Source organism: Hibiscus syriacus, unplaced genomic scaffold, assembly GCF_006381635.1.
Source record: "Hibiscus syriacus cultivar Baekdansim isolate YM2019G1 unplaced genomic scaffold, ASM638163v2 tig00111783_pilon, whole genome shotgun sequence".
NCBI classification, from domain to species: Eukaryota; Viridiplantae; Streptophyta; class Magnoliopsida; order Malvales; family Malvaceae; genus Hibiscus; species Hibiscus syriacus.
In genome coordinates this window covers 2,174,518-2,189,545 of record NW_024063178.1, presented here as the reverse complement: position 1 = coordinate 2,189,545, position 15,028 = coordinate 2,174,518, and the positions used below count along the sequence as shown (strand labels likewise).

At 37.1% G+C, this 15,028-nt stretch overlaps 1 protein-coding gene across 1 annotated transcript; it reads left to right on the top strand.

The window, feature by feature from the left end:
- The first annotated feature begins 8,884 nt into the window (after positions 1-8,884).
- LOC120170567 (LRR receptor-like serine/threonine-protein kinase GHR1) lies at positions 8,885-12,563 on the top strand. The gene is made up of 4 exons (XM_039178515.1): positions 8,885-10,010; positions 10,147-11,682; positions 11,914-12,500; positions 12,536-12,563. The coding sequence occupies exons 1-3, from the start codon at positions 8,954-8,956 to the stop codon at positions 12,495-12,497; spliced, it is 3,177 nt and encodes a 1,058-aa protein (XP_039034446.1). The 5' UTR covers positions 8,885-8,953; the 3' UTR covers positions 12,498-12,500; positions 12,536-12,563.
- The last annotated feature ends 2,465 nt before the right edge of the window (positions 12,564-15,028 follow it).

The window sequence follows — 15,028 nt, the reverse complement described above, 5'->3', positions numbered from 1 at the left end:
GTACTTCGAATAGAACCTCGAGAGCATATGAACTCACCTTGCTGCATATCTCATCGTAGACTAGTTCTAACAATGACTTGAACAAGTCTATGAATCGATCTTCAAGCAAAGGGTTCCAATCAAGCATGCTTTGTGATGCAAGCACTTTTTCACCACATGCAAAGGGAGTATTCTTGAACAACTTAATATTTTACTTACTTTATATCATTGTGATCACCTATGAAATAATCATACATATCATGCTAAGGCTGTTAGTTATGTGATTTAATAAGTAAAGGAACTTAGCATATCCACATATTTATAATTGATGCATATTGTTATTTCAAGTATGTTAGATTAGTCTTGCATTCATTTAAGCATGAATCATTAGATTCATGAAATGGCAGCATGCTTAATCATTCAATTGTTAGCTCATGTGCATTCATTTTAGCTCCTAAGTCTTATACATTAGCTTACATATGTTATATCCTTATGTACTTAGCTCATGACATGCATACATAGCTAGCAATACACATGCAAGCTTGAAGATAGCTCAACCCACGCCCAAGGCTGTTGTACATGTTTGGTCTTCATCATATGCATAAGGCTACACCATAAGCCTCCTAGAGAACCATGTGCATGCCTTGTGACCAACCAAGCCATGTGTTGTGCGTGTGCCTCTTTTAGGCACCAAAGATGAATGGTTACATAACTATTCGACCAAGCAGCCCTCACCCTTCAAATTTGCGCCAACTTGAAAGGACTCAAGCACTATTTGGCCATGAGACATGCCCCTTCCAACCAGCCGAATCATCACCTATGCATCCATCTTAATTCGTTAATTAAATTATGTATTTTCAAAGAGACACACCTTTTGTAACATTATGTTTCCATTCGGCCATGTCCCTTCAATTCCTATAAATAGGCTAGTCCTATTCATTTTGTAACAAACCTTTCATATAATTTAAGTGAGATTATTCTCTTTTCTCATGTCCTTGTGACTTTTATCGACTTATCAAGTAAGTTAATTACTTGTGACGTCAACCCTTATTCCTTGATGCTTGTGGTTCCTATCTCCTTATAGATAGTGGGTCCAAGTCCTTTGTTACCACCCCTTAGAAAGATTTGTAAGGCTGGGTCTTTGTTCATTGTAGCACCTATTCTTCCTTGGTCTTTCTAAGATACTATCCTCACCAAACATCATTTATTTCATAAACCAAACCATAGCCATATAATCCTACTTCTGCTACCATATTCATAACATAAATAACCCTCCATTTCACCTTTACATCAACTACCTAGCCATCTATTTGTGCCATTCACTTATGCAGGTTATTTTGCTTCCTTCCTAGATCCACAATCAATTTAATGTAGGAGTACCTTACATCAAGTGATATTTAGAGCTTTGGTGAAAGAAGAAACGAGCAACAACAACAAATTCAAAATACAAAAAGAAGTGCAAGTGAGGGAAAAAAGTCAGCAAAGAAAAATGCAAGCACTCAAAGAAGAAAACAAAAAAAATGAAAAAAAGAAATCTGCAAATAAAAGTTGAAAGCACACAACAACAAGTCTCATCACCAAGTCATTCAAGTAAGCATCTAAAATTGATTGTACTGATAGAAAGGTTGTGAAGTGACTTAGTGTAAGTAACCCCTTTATTCTCTTCTTTCTTATTTCTAAGCCACCCTTTTCAATATTTTTTGTTTTCCATTCCTACTAACCATTTGCAGCTGACGCACAATAAGTAAACTTTACTTGATATAGTTTTGAGTAAAGTTATTTAGAACTCGAGACAAAGAGATTGAGAGGAAAAGTCTTGAGCGTGGGAGACTAGAAAAAGACTAGTAAAAGCCTTAAAGTCATAGAGTGTAAACACGAGCGGATTGAGTGAAATTCAAGTTTCCTTGGAGTGAACTCGTGAGGCTTTATGAGAGCATTATTTGGTAAGGTATTTTTACACATTTTCTTTTCTTTATTTCACTAATCATGTCTCGGAGTCCAAGACGAACACCTGAAAGAGAATCCCCTAACTTGCAAACTCAAGTAATTATGCATGAGATGGCAAGATTGTTGAAACTAGAGTTGGAGCCCTTAGATGAAAGAATGGATCAAGTTGAAGCATCATTGGGCAACCGAAGGATAATTCGCACTAGAATGGAAGAATAATTTGAGGAGGAGGTTGAGGTAGAGCAAATCACCCAAGGAACAAGAAGAGATGTCCATAGGAATCTAGGGGAAAGGTACCAAAATGACAACTTTAACAACATCAAGGAAACAATTACTCCATTTCAAGGACAAACTGATCCAGAAGCATATCTTGATTTGGTAATCAAAATCGAGTATATTTTTTAATGCCAAAACTACTCGGAGCAAAAAAAAGTAAGGCTTACCGCTATAGAGTTTGTGGACTACGCCCTCGTTTGTTGGGATCAATTAGTAAGTTCAAGGAGAAGAAATGGTGAACACCCAATCAATAATTGGGAATAAATGAAGGCCATTATGAGGAAAAGGTTCGTGCCTACTCACTTCACCGAGATCTTTATCACAAGCTTCAAAATCTTAAACAATGAAGCCAGAGCGTTGAAGATTATTTTAAGGAAATGGAGATTCCCATGATTCAAGCCAATATTGATGAAGATAGGGAAGCAACCATGGAAAGGTTTTTATCTGTCTTAAATCCTAAAATTGCTAACCTTTTTGAACTGCAACATTATATAGAGATTGAAGAGATGGTACATATGGCCATGAAGATCGAACGACAAATTAAAAGGAAGGTCTTCAACAGGAGTATCCCAAGTTCGGCCACCAAATGGAAACAAGGGCCTAATACTTTCTGGAAGCCAACCCCAGTCCAAATGAAGGATAATGTTGAGGGATCCAAAACAATACAAGTGGGTGAATCCAACAAGGGTAAAGAAAGGCAAACAAACACTTTAGAGCGGTCAAGAGACATCAAGTATTTTAAGTGCTTTGGAAAAGGACATTTTGCAAGCCAATGTCTCAACCAAAACACTATGATATTGCTAGACAATAGAGATGTTGTCTCATATTTCGAAGAACCTATTCATGATGAAGAACCAGAAGCAATCCATGAAGAAGAGCCAAAAGAGAATGTTGATTATGGAGAAATGCTTGTTTCAAAGAGATGCCTCCAATCATAATCAATTAAGGAGGATATACAAAGAAACAACATTTTTCACACAAGGTGCCATGTCAAGGATAAGGTTTGTACAATGATTATTGATGGAGGGAGTTGCACAAATGTAGCCAACACTACTATGGTGGATAAACTCGGCTTGACAACCTTAAAGTATTCAACTCCATATAAACTCCAATGGCTCAATGAATGAGTTGAGTTAAACATTACTAAACATGTCCTAATTCCTTTTTTAGTTGGTAGGTACAAGGATGAGGTACTTTGTGATATTGTCCCTATGCATGCTAGCCACATTCTACTTGGGAGGCCATGGCAGTATGACAAAAGGGCCATTCATGATTGTTATCAAAACTAATACTCCTTTAAGCATGAAGGACGCAAGATAACTTTGATTCCTTTGACGCCTAAATAAGTCCAATAAGATCAAATGCATATGCGAATGAGTGTCCAAGCCTTGCGAAAAGGCAAACTACCATTGATTATGAAGGTAGACAAGACATGAAATTGAATTTCTTCATGAAGAAATATGATGGTTCGATGTTGAAAATTGAAGAGATTTCAATGAATCATGGTGATGGTTGAGATTCAAAGTCACAACTCTTCATCAAGGGTTATGGTTTATGTCGTCAAAAAGTAAGTACCCCTTTATTTGAAACATCATTTCTCTCCATTTTTCAGGGAAAGCCAAATGAAATGTCACTTACAAAAAGGATATCCTTAGAAGAAGATCATTGTAAAAAGGTACTTGTTGGTAATTTATATTCCAAAGAAAGGCCTAATAGGAGATCTTGTGAAATGGTACCTATTGGAAGAACACATTCGTCCAAAGAATACATTCTTTTACCAAAAGAATATAAAGCTATGCAAGAATAGAATGATAAACACTTCAATCATATCAAAGGCTTCGATTTGAGGACAAATCGCCTTAAAGAAGGGGGGATGTTGCAAGCATGTTTTCACCACATGTAAAGGGAGTATTCTTGAACATCTTAATATTTTACTTACTTTATATCATTGTGATCCCTTATGAAATAATCATATATATCATTCTAAGGTTGTTAGTTATGTGATTTAATGAGTAAAGTAACTTACCATATACACATCTTTATAATTGATGCATATTGTTATTTCAAGTATGTTAGATTAGTCTTGCATTCATTTAAGCATGAATCCTTACATTCATGAAATGGCAGCATGCTTAATCATTCATTTGTTAGCTCATGTGCATTCATTTTAGCTCCTAAGTCTTATACATTAGCTTACATATCTTATATCCTTATATAATTAGCTCATGGCATGCATACATAGTTCACAAGATCATACTCATGCACGACAACAAGGTAATTGGATTGATTTACCTTGTTTTCTTTGCACATGTAGGTACATGGGAGCATGACACACATTGGGGTAGCTTGTTGGAGTATTTGGGATCCTTATGCAACTCACAATTAGCTCACAAACATCATGGAAGCTCGTGGAACACAATGGGAAGCTCAATTTAGCTGGAGGAGCTCAAGGCGGGCTCATCTCAATTAGTTATACTATTTGAAGACAAGTTGCTATAAGTGACAACAAATGTAAATGAACATAGCTGAAGGAGATGCTAGGGAGCTTGGGAGATCATGACTAAGAAGATACTTCACCACCTGCCCTTGCATTGCTAGCTAGCTATATATATGCAAGCTTGAAGATAGCTCTGCACATGTTTGGTCTTCACCATATGCATAAGGCTACACCATAAGCCTCCTAGAGAACCATGTGCATGCCTTGTGACCAACCAAGCCATGTGTTATGCGTGTGACTCCTTTAGGCGTTAAATATGAATGGTTACATATTTATTCGGCCAAGCAACCCTCACCCTTCAAATTAGCGCCAACTTGAAAGGACTCAAGCACTATTCGACCATGAGACTTGCCCCCTCTAGCCAACCAAATCATCACATATGCATTCATCTTAATTCTTCAATTAAATTATGTATTTTCAAAGAGACACAAGGGCTGGCCGAACCATTATGTTTCCATTCGGCCATGTCCCTTCAATTCCTATAAATATGTTAGTCCTATTCATTTTGTAACACACATTTCATATAATTTAAGTGAGATTGTTCCCTTTTCTCAAGTCCTTGTGACTTTTCTCGACTTATCAATTAAGTTAATTACTTGTGGCGTCAACCCTTATTCCTTGATACTTGTGGTTCATATCTCCTTGTAGATAGTGGGTCCAAGTCCTTTATTACCACCCCTTTGAAAGATTTGTAAGGCTGGGTCTTTGTTCATTGTAGCATTGGTTCTTCCTTGGTCTTTTTAAGATATTATCCTCACGAAACATCATTTCTTTCATAAACCAAACCATAGTCATATCATCCTACTTTCGCTACCATATTCATAACATAAATAACCCTTCATTTCACCTTTACATCAACTACTAATCCATCTATTTGAGTCATTCACTTATGCAGGTTGTTTTGTTTCCTTCATAGATCTACAATCAATTTAAGGTAGGAGTACCTTACATCACTTTGGCTATCTTTTTGAAGATAATTATGACATGAAGCATGGCTTTGGCACTCCCACGTTGAAGCACGACCGCTGCCGATCTCATTGGTTTCGGTTTCAATAAACAATTCAAATGCTTCGTCTTGCTTCAATAACAGTAGTACATGTAAGAGACCTAAAGCTTCCTCACTTGCTTGAAAGCTAACGAGATCACAGTTATCGATGATGACATTTGAACAACACTCTCAATTGACTAAGGTGGAAATGCTGTCGTCAACAGTTTCTCAAGTTACCTGGACCAAGCCGATGTGGGTGACAACTCTTTCTAGTCTTATGCTAAAGGTTCTAATGCAGTTGGAGTAAAAATGGGACCAAAACGAAAAAAAACATTAAGTTTAGTGATGATTTTGAAATGAAGAAATAGTTGGGTGACCAAAATAAAAGTATAGAAATAGTTTAGTGGCTAAATATGTAATTTACCCTTGTATTTTTTAACGATGTTAATGATTGGGACAAACGAGATAACAATTTTAACTTCAAAAAAAATACTTTAGGGTGTAATTTGATAAAAATGATATAGTTCAAGGGACAAAGATGTATTTAACCTAAATTTTAATAATTAAAATATTAGTTTAATATAATTTAATCTTATTGTGGGCCCCTGAAAGGAGCATCACCTTGTAATGAAGGTTGCAGCTGAGATCATCCAAAAATACGGTTGGTCCAAGGATCTGACTTGCGAATGTGTATGTATGTTTGGCATTTTAAAAATATTTTTTTAATGTGAACATATATATTAATAATAAAAAAATTTATATGAAATATATATAAATAAAATTTTAGGGTGATTACCTTCAGTAAAATGAACAATTAATATAAAAAGATTTAAATTTTAAGATGGACATAATAAAATTTTAAAATAAACACTTTCAGTTAAATGAACAACTATGATAAAAAATTTGGATTATGTGCCCACCTTAGGATGTGCATGCATCCGCCGGTCGTCGTTTCGCTCCCTCTCCTACTGCAATTATATTTTCTTTCGGTTGGATGCCGGCATGCACCGAAGAAAAAGAATGTGCGAGTTGATCGGCTTTTTTTAAAGGGAAAATAAGTCTTTTAGTTTTATTTTTACGAAGGCAGGGCAGGCTTAAATAATAATAGCTTATTTTTGGAACTTAGACATTTGCAGCTTTTAAATTAAATGAAATCACGTGATATTTGGTGATGGTAAGGAGGGAGTATATTTATGTTGGCATCAAGTGTGAATGTATGAATTTTGGAGATGTCACACAGACTGATCAACTTCCACATGATGCATTCCAACCGTCCATGTCATTCCAACAAAAGTGGGGGGTCCCACGCATTCCTCACCAAAATAAATCTCTCTTGCACCTAACTCACCACTCCCTCATTCCTCCATTTTGATTCCCCCCGGTTTGATTAAATATAGGGTTAACTTTAGTTATCGAATTTTGAAAAATATAAAATTTTATTTTTATTAAATTAAGATATAGTCACTTTTATTTTTATTCAATTAAGATACGATCACCACTCCCTCATTACGAGTTAATTAATGTTAACAATTAACATAAGTGATAATTGGTATAATCACATATTTGGTCCCATTATTTATACATTCTCTCAATTTAGTCATATTTTTAAATAAATTTTAACATAATATATATTTTATATGAAAATAAAAAAAATATTTTTAAATTAAGTTAATAATAAAATATATTTAATAAGTTAATTAAAAAAATTTTTAAGTTAATATATATAGTATTATGAATTTAAGTATTTATATACTAAGATATAAAATATATACACCATGTTGTATAGTTTAGACTAAGCAATGGTCTTGACTTAATAGTTGAATATATGTTTAGTTTTCAAAGTGACCAAGGTTTAAATTTTTTTGTACCAATTTGCTTTCCTTTATTTTCTTTCAACCAAAGGATGACACATGTCACTATTTGATTGATGGAAATAAATATATTAAATTAAAGTTAGACCTCTGACTAAATGGTGACACGTGGGCATGACATGTGTCATCATTCGATTGGAGGATTAAATTTATTTTAATTTATTAAATGTAGGACTAAATTGAGAGAATATGCAAATAACATGAATCAAATGTATGATTATATCAAAATATTTAGCTGATGTTAATGACAATTAACTCATGATTGATCACGTCCTAATTAAATAAAAATAAAATTAATCATATATTATATTTTTTAAATCAATAATTAAAATTGAATTAATACTACTAAATGACAATCACAAACCCAGGTCAAAGGGGCATTGGTTGGTTGGTGGGTGGGTTCCATTCCCATGCAACATGCAAACACAACCTTAAACTAGATTTCATAAACCCATTTGATGTCCACCCGCTCCCCTATTTTACTCTTTTGGCGGGTATTATTTTGTAGAAAGAGATTCCCCCCTTAAGCTGTCACAGTCCCTTTCTCTAAGGTCTATAAAGTTTTATTTTTCTATTTAACTCTAAAGTAAATTTAAATACTATTATAGTCACACTGTGGTCTAGCCATTCAATTAGCGATTGGCAGGATCTTTAATTTTCAGGATGTCTTTTTATCTGCCAATGCCATACAAATCTAGGGTTTTTGCTTCCTTGGAGAGAGAGTGTTCATGAAAGGTGACAAAAAGAAATCCCTTTTCTCACTTTTGGGTTGTGTCCTGCGGGGGAGGGGAAGAGGGCTTTGTTGTCATTGTCACGAACACGATTTAGGGTTTTAGCCCTTTCAACAACTAAAGTCTAAAAATTTTGATGTACTTTTTTTTTTTTTTTTGTAGTTATGGGAATAAATAAATAAAATGTGTCTTTTTAGCTTTTACTTTTGTCAAGACCCATTTCTTGTTTGAGTGCGCTGACTAGTGTCAAGCTCTTTCATTTCTTTTGCAAGCAAATCTTCTTGTTTGCTTGAAGAGTCTTGAACTTTTTTCACATTAAAAAAAATAAACTTCTTTTGAGCTTACATTGTTTGAATGAAGATTCGGGATCTTGGTAAGAAAATTGCTGCATTTTTATGTCTCTTATGGTTAGATCTACGTTTGGGGCCCAGAGTTGTTGCAGCTGATTTCATACATTAAATGCATTATCTTTAGCTTATGTTGTGTAGCATTCATTCCTTCAACCTTTTAAGCCTTGACCTTTTTCGAATTGTGCTCTTTTGTTAGGTAATATGCTGTGTTATTCGTTCTCTGTATTTTGTGTTTAAGGTTGTTGTGTGAGAATTTTGTGCATTGGGGATATGTTTCTTGTTTCTAAGCAAATTGGGAATTTGATAGGAGTGATATGAAGCTCTTTAGGTTTTTAGTGCTGTACCTGTACTTCCTTTCTGCCATGGGGCAACTGCCCTCGCAGGACATTCTGGCATTGCTCGAATTCAAGAAGGGTATTAAACATGACCCTACGGATTATGTCCTCAGTTCTTGGAACGAGGAGTCGATCGATTTCAATGGCTGCCCTTCTTCATGGAATGGGATTGTCTGTAATGGTGGGAATGTTGCTGGTGTTATCCTCGATAACTTAGGTCTCTCTGCCAACGCAGACTTGAGTGTTTTCTTAAACCTCACGAAACTTGTGAAACTCTCCTTGTCAAACAACTCCATTGCTGGTGTCATTCCCCACAATATGGGTGACTTCAAAAGTCTCGAGTTTTTGGATTTGTCGGATAATCTCTTTTCTTCAGCATTACCACTGGACATTGGTAAGCTAGAGAGCTTGAGGAATCTATCACTGGCCGGCAATAACTTCTCCGGCTCTATTCCCGACACGATTTCAGGGCTTGCTTCAATCCTATATTTGGACTTGAGTCGCAATTCCCTGTCCGGTATGCTGCCGACCTCATTAACTGAACTGAACGGGTTGTTGTATCTAAATCTGTCCTTCAACCAGTTTACCAAGAGCATACCGAAAGGGTTTGAGCTTGTTTCCGGTCTTCAAGTGCTTGACTTACAGGGGAATATGCTAGACGGCAGCTTGTCTGGGGAATTTTTCCTTCTCTCGAATGCCAGCCACGTTGATTTCAGTATGAATTTGCTGCAGAGATCTAGTCCACAGAAATTGCTACCTGGCATTTCCGAGAGTATCCAATTTTTAAATCTTAGCCACAACCAACTTACCGGATCATTGATTGGGGAAGCCGAGCTTCGGTTGTTCAGAAATTTGAAGGTGTTGGACCTAAGCTACAATCAACTGTCCGGAGAATTGCCTGGATTTAACTTTGCATATGATCTTCAGGTCCTCAAGCTCAGTAACAACAGATTTACAGGCTTCATTCCTAATGTCCTGCTGAAAGGAGATTCTCTACTTTTAACCGAGCTCGATTTAAGCGGGAACAATCTCACAGGTAGCTCTTTTAACATGGGAATTCTTAAACACTTCAATGTCTGATTTTTCTTTTGTCAATTTATGAGTTGCACTTAGTTGCTTTGTCTCGTTGAATGCATTTTACCATTCCTCATACTTCCTGATTCATCTCTCAGGGCCAATATCCATGATCATGTCGACAAATCTGCAGATACTCAATCTTTCTTCAAACGGGATCACAGGGGAACTTCCGTTACTAACTGGAAGTTGTGCTGTACTAGATCTATCTAATAACAAATTAGAAGGAAATTTAACTCGTATGTCGAAATGGGGGAACATCGAATTCCTTGATCTTAGCCAGAATCGTTTGACAGGGTCGATTCTGGAGTTAACTCCTCAATTTTTGCGATTAAATCATCTCAACCTTTCACATAACTCCCTTACTAGCTCCCTACCTAAAGTGATACTGCAGTACCCAAAGCTTAGAGTCCTCGATCTCAGTTTCAACCAGTTAGATGGACCTTTTATTAATGACCTACTGAACTTGGATACTTTGGAAGAACTTCATCTTGGGAGCAATCTGTTTACTGGTGCTATTGGGTTTTCTCCTTCAAGTAAATCCGACCTCCACATTCTTGACCTCTCACATAATCGGCTTAACGGTTATTTTCCCGACCAATTTGGCTCATTGGTTGGACTTCAAGTACTCAATCTTGCAGGCAATAACTTAGCAGGTTCTCTGCCTACTTCCTTGTCTGCCATGAACTCCCTAAAATCATTAGATATATCCCAGAATAATTTTACTGGATCTTTACCGAATAAGGTCCCTAACGGCCTTCAAAGCTTTAATGTTTCCTACAATGATCTCTCTGGAGTTGTCCCGGAAAGCCTGAGGAAGTTCCCTACGTCCTCCTTCTACCCTGGAAATTCTAAGTTGTATTTGCCAAGCAGTCCTGGACCGAACAGTGGCCCCGCTGAATCAAACAAGAAGAAGCCAATCAACACCATTGTGAAATGGGTGATTGTGGTGTCATGTGTTGTTGCCCTTATCATTCTCATCTTGCTTGCTATATTCATTAATTACGTCCGTATATCTCAGAGAACTCCAAATCATGTTACAAGTAAAGATGTTGGCAAGCGAGCACCGAGAAACCCTTCTAGCCTTGTCGGGGCCGTGAGTGGGGGTGCTACTGTTGTCTCGGTGGTTGATGTCATGTCTTCTCGTAAAGGATCGTCATCTGAAATTATCAGTCATGGTGAGAAAATGGCAGTAGTGCCTGGCTACTCTCCTTCAAAGACCAGCCATTTATCTTGGTCACCAGAGTCTGGAGATTCATTTACTGCTGAGCACCTTGCAAGACTGGATGTTGGATCACCGGATCGACTTGTCGGTGAGCTGCATTTTCTCGATGAGACAATCACATTGACACCCGAGGAACTGTCACGGGCTCCAGCAGCAGTTTTGGGAAGGAGCAGTCACGGGACTTCGTACAGGGCAACACTGGATAATGGAGTATTCTTGACTGTGAAGTGGCTTCGAGAAGGGGTGGCAAAACAGAGAAAAGAATTCGCTAAGGAGGCGAAGAAATTCACAAATATTCGGCATCCAAATGTGGCTGGTCTGAGAGGGTACTATTGGGGCCCTACACAACACGAGAAGCTGATTCTTTCGGATTATATCTCACCTGGAAGTCTTGCAAGCTTTCTTTATGGTAATCTGTTTTCCTTCTTGCTTTTCCAACGCGTTATTCGCATTTTAATATAAAGAAGAAGCTTGTTTGATCCAACTTTTATTTCCCTTTCGTTGTCATATAAGATACTTTCATAAATGGTTGTTAAAACTGGACTGGCTGGTTGAACCGGTTCCACCAAGAACTTGAGGCTGTTGTTCTCGAGCTATGTGTGTATATATAGCTCTAATGAATCTCATCTAATATTTTCAGATCGACCAGGAAGAAAAGGTCCACCTTTGTCATGGGCACAGAGGCTGAAAATAGCGGTTGATGTGGCACGTGGTTTAAACTATCTCCATTTCGACCGAGCCGTGCCACACGGTAACCTAAAAGCGACAAACATACTATTAGACGGGCCTGATCTTAATGCTCGTGTTGCCGATTACTGCCTACATCGTCTCATGACACAAGCAGGAACTATGGAACAGATATTGGATGCTGGTCTCTTGGGATATCGGGCGCCAGAGTTGGCTGATACCAAGAAACCATTACTATCCTTCAAGTCCGATGTGTACGCATTCGGAGTGATTTTGTTGGAACTTCTAACGGGAAAATGTGCAGGTGATATGATTCCAGGGAAAGCAGAAGGGATCAGTTCGATAGAATGGGTTCGGTTGAAGGTAGCAGAAGGCAATGGCTCGGATTGTTTTGACTCGGCACTGGCTCAAGAGATGGGGAACCCGGCTGCTGAGAAGGGAATGAAAGAGGTCCTTGGAATAGGATTGAGATGCATTCGATCCCTTTCTGAGAGGCCAGGTATCAAGACCATATATGAAGATCTTTCTTCCATATGAATCGTTCGTGTCCTCGTTTATGTCAGGATTCGGATCCTTAGGGACTGACTAGATTCAAATGTTCAGGGAATTTAATCTCTCATTGGCCTCCCTGTTTTGAGTCTTTTTTGTATTTGGCTTAATTATCTCTTCACAATTTGTTGTAAAATGAAGCACATTATGGAATGAATAGAAGAGTTTCAGATTTAGCTTGGGTTTCTTTCTATGCTCGTTTTTTTATATGGTACATCTAAAAAACATAATCATATCAGTATCAATCGCATTCATTAAGTCCTATAGATGTTACCCTTTCACAATGTAAGCTTTGACTAAATTTGCAATAGAAATATACAGAACATGAAACTCTGTTTTTGCTTTTATCATTGAACATCTGATTCATGGAATTTTAGGCGACAACTCACACTCAAATCCTTGGGATACAGATCAAATCCAATCCTTTAGAAAGAATTACTACGGAAGCTGGCACATTTATCACGGATTTATGGACAAATCAAGGGTTAGGGATTTATGGACAGAAATTAGAAAAAAATGGGAATTGGGAAAGTGGAGCTAATATTACCAAAGAAAAAACGACGACGTTGGGCGTTTGGTGAAGATAGGAATCTAGTTGAGAAGAAAGCAAATGACCCAATGGTGGAGATCCATTCAGAGAAGCCCATAAGCAGAACTATACCAAGCAATAGTTGATGATTAGGTCGTTGCACTAGCAGACAATTTAGGACAGCTGTGTAAAAATAATAGGCTTTGTCACATTAGCATATTATATATGCTAAGAATTGTAATGCACAAATCATGGAAAGTTTATGAATGAAATCTTATCTCTTCTTCTTCAAAAATTCCTCTGCTTCATTAATCTTTTCTATTCTACTTCTTTTATTCAATCTCAACTTCTCTATTTCTTAAGGATCATAACAAATTGGTATCAAGAGCCATTATTCCTGGCATTCTAAAGCTTGGGTTTGTCAAAGAAGAACCAAACGATGGGTGATTCCACTGATTTGTCTGCTATACAAAAACATATTGATTACTTGACAAAGCTGGTAAAACAAACAACCGATGAGTCCACCCCACCTAAATGGTGGCAGAAGCAGGACAAAGGGTTGAGTATGATGGAATCCAAAATGGCTTTGCAGCAGAGAGATGTTGAGCACATTTTACATATTCTGACTTGTACAAAGTGTAAGCAAAAACATGATGATTCACAGGTGTTCGATAAATTGCCAACACCAAAGGTAAAGAATATTGGAGACCAAACATATCAAAGTTATGAGGGACTTGATTTTTCAAAGTGATGAAACAATGAGTCTAGGTTCTTTCAATGCCATTGAGACTATAAAGAACCATGTTGAAGATGACACATCTTCCGTATTTGGTAAAAGGCTTGTACAATTGGAGGAAGTGATAGATGGTGAAAATAGAAGTGATGATGGTGCGGTGAACGTGGATGTCATGCTGCAAACTTGGTTTGTAGGAGACCAAAATGCGGCAACCTTCAAATTCTTTAAAATACCATGTTCATTATCTCTGTCAAAACTATCATGGGAGTTTGCACCACCAAGTTTCTTTAAAAATCACAAAGCTTCATTCCAGCATCAAGGACAGGAAGGTGCATGTAATGATGCATAAATATAATTATCAACTAATTACTTGTGTTTTGGTCGAGGGGTGTAAATTTGGCTCGATCAAGATTATGTATGTTGATGGGTGTAAGTTCGATCCTGTCAAGGTTGGGAGGGATAAACTTGTAGAAGAAGATGACCCTTACAAGTTTAGATTAATCCTAATGGGAATCAATCTTAAAGATGCGTGAGTAGATGTTGAGGAACATAGGGTTGACAGATCGATCACAGCTTACACTCAAATTCAATCAATAATTTCCTACAGTTCATTGGATGGTGGATGGACCACTATAAAACTCGAACAACAGCAAAACATTTAGACGGATCTCCTTCAACGATAAATGTGAATCAATTTCTACAGTGCCAAAAATCTGTTCCAAACATTGAAAGCTGCTCAATCAAATGTCTTATAGCTGGAGTAAATGAAGGTTTAGTGTATGTCGGAAACATAGAGAACATGCAAGGAAATATGGTAAACAACAGGAAGGTTGCGAATGTTGTGTGGCTAGGAGTCGAGTTATATCATAGATGGCTAAATGTTGACCTTTGGAAACTATCTCTCCAAGGAAAAAACACAAATGAAATACTGGAAATACTTCTTGATTCAGCAAAGAACATATTCATGGAATTCAAGAAGTGCAATGTTGCTAATTTGTGCCTACTGGATGACCCTTCAAAGTGGCTTATAAAGGTATTGGCTGCTAATTCCATGTATAGAATATGTCAATCCATTTTGCTAGACTATAAAGCCAAACATTACAAGATGACTGAAAGATTATTCGAAGCCATAAAGATGATGGTTTTCGATATATTGGCTACATACAATAAGCTATGCTTTAGAAGGCAGACCAAAGCAACAATTATAATTCAGAGCCAATGTCGTAAGTTATTGTCTTAGTTGCATTATATGAG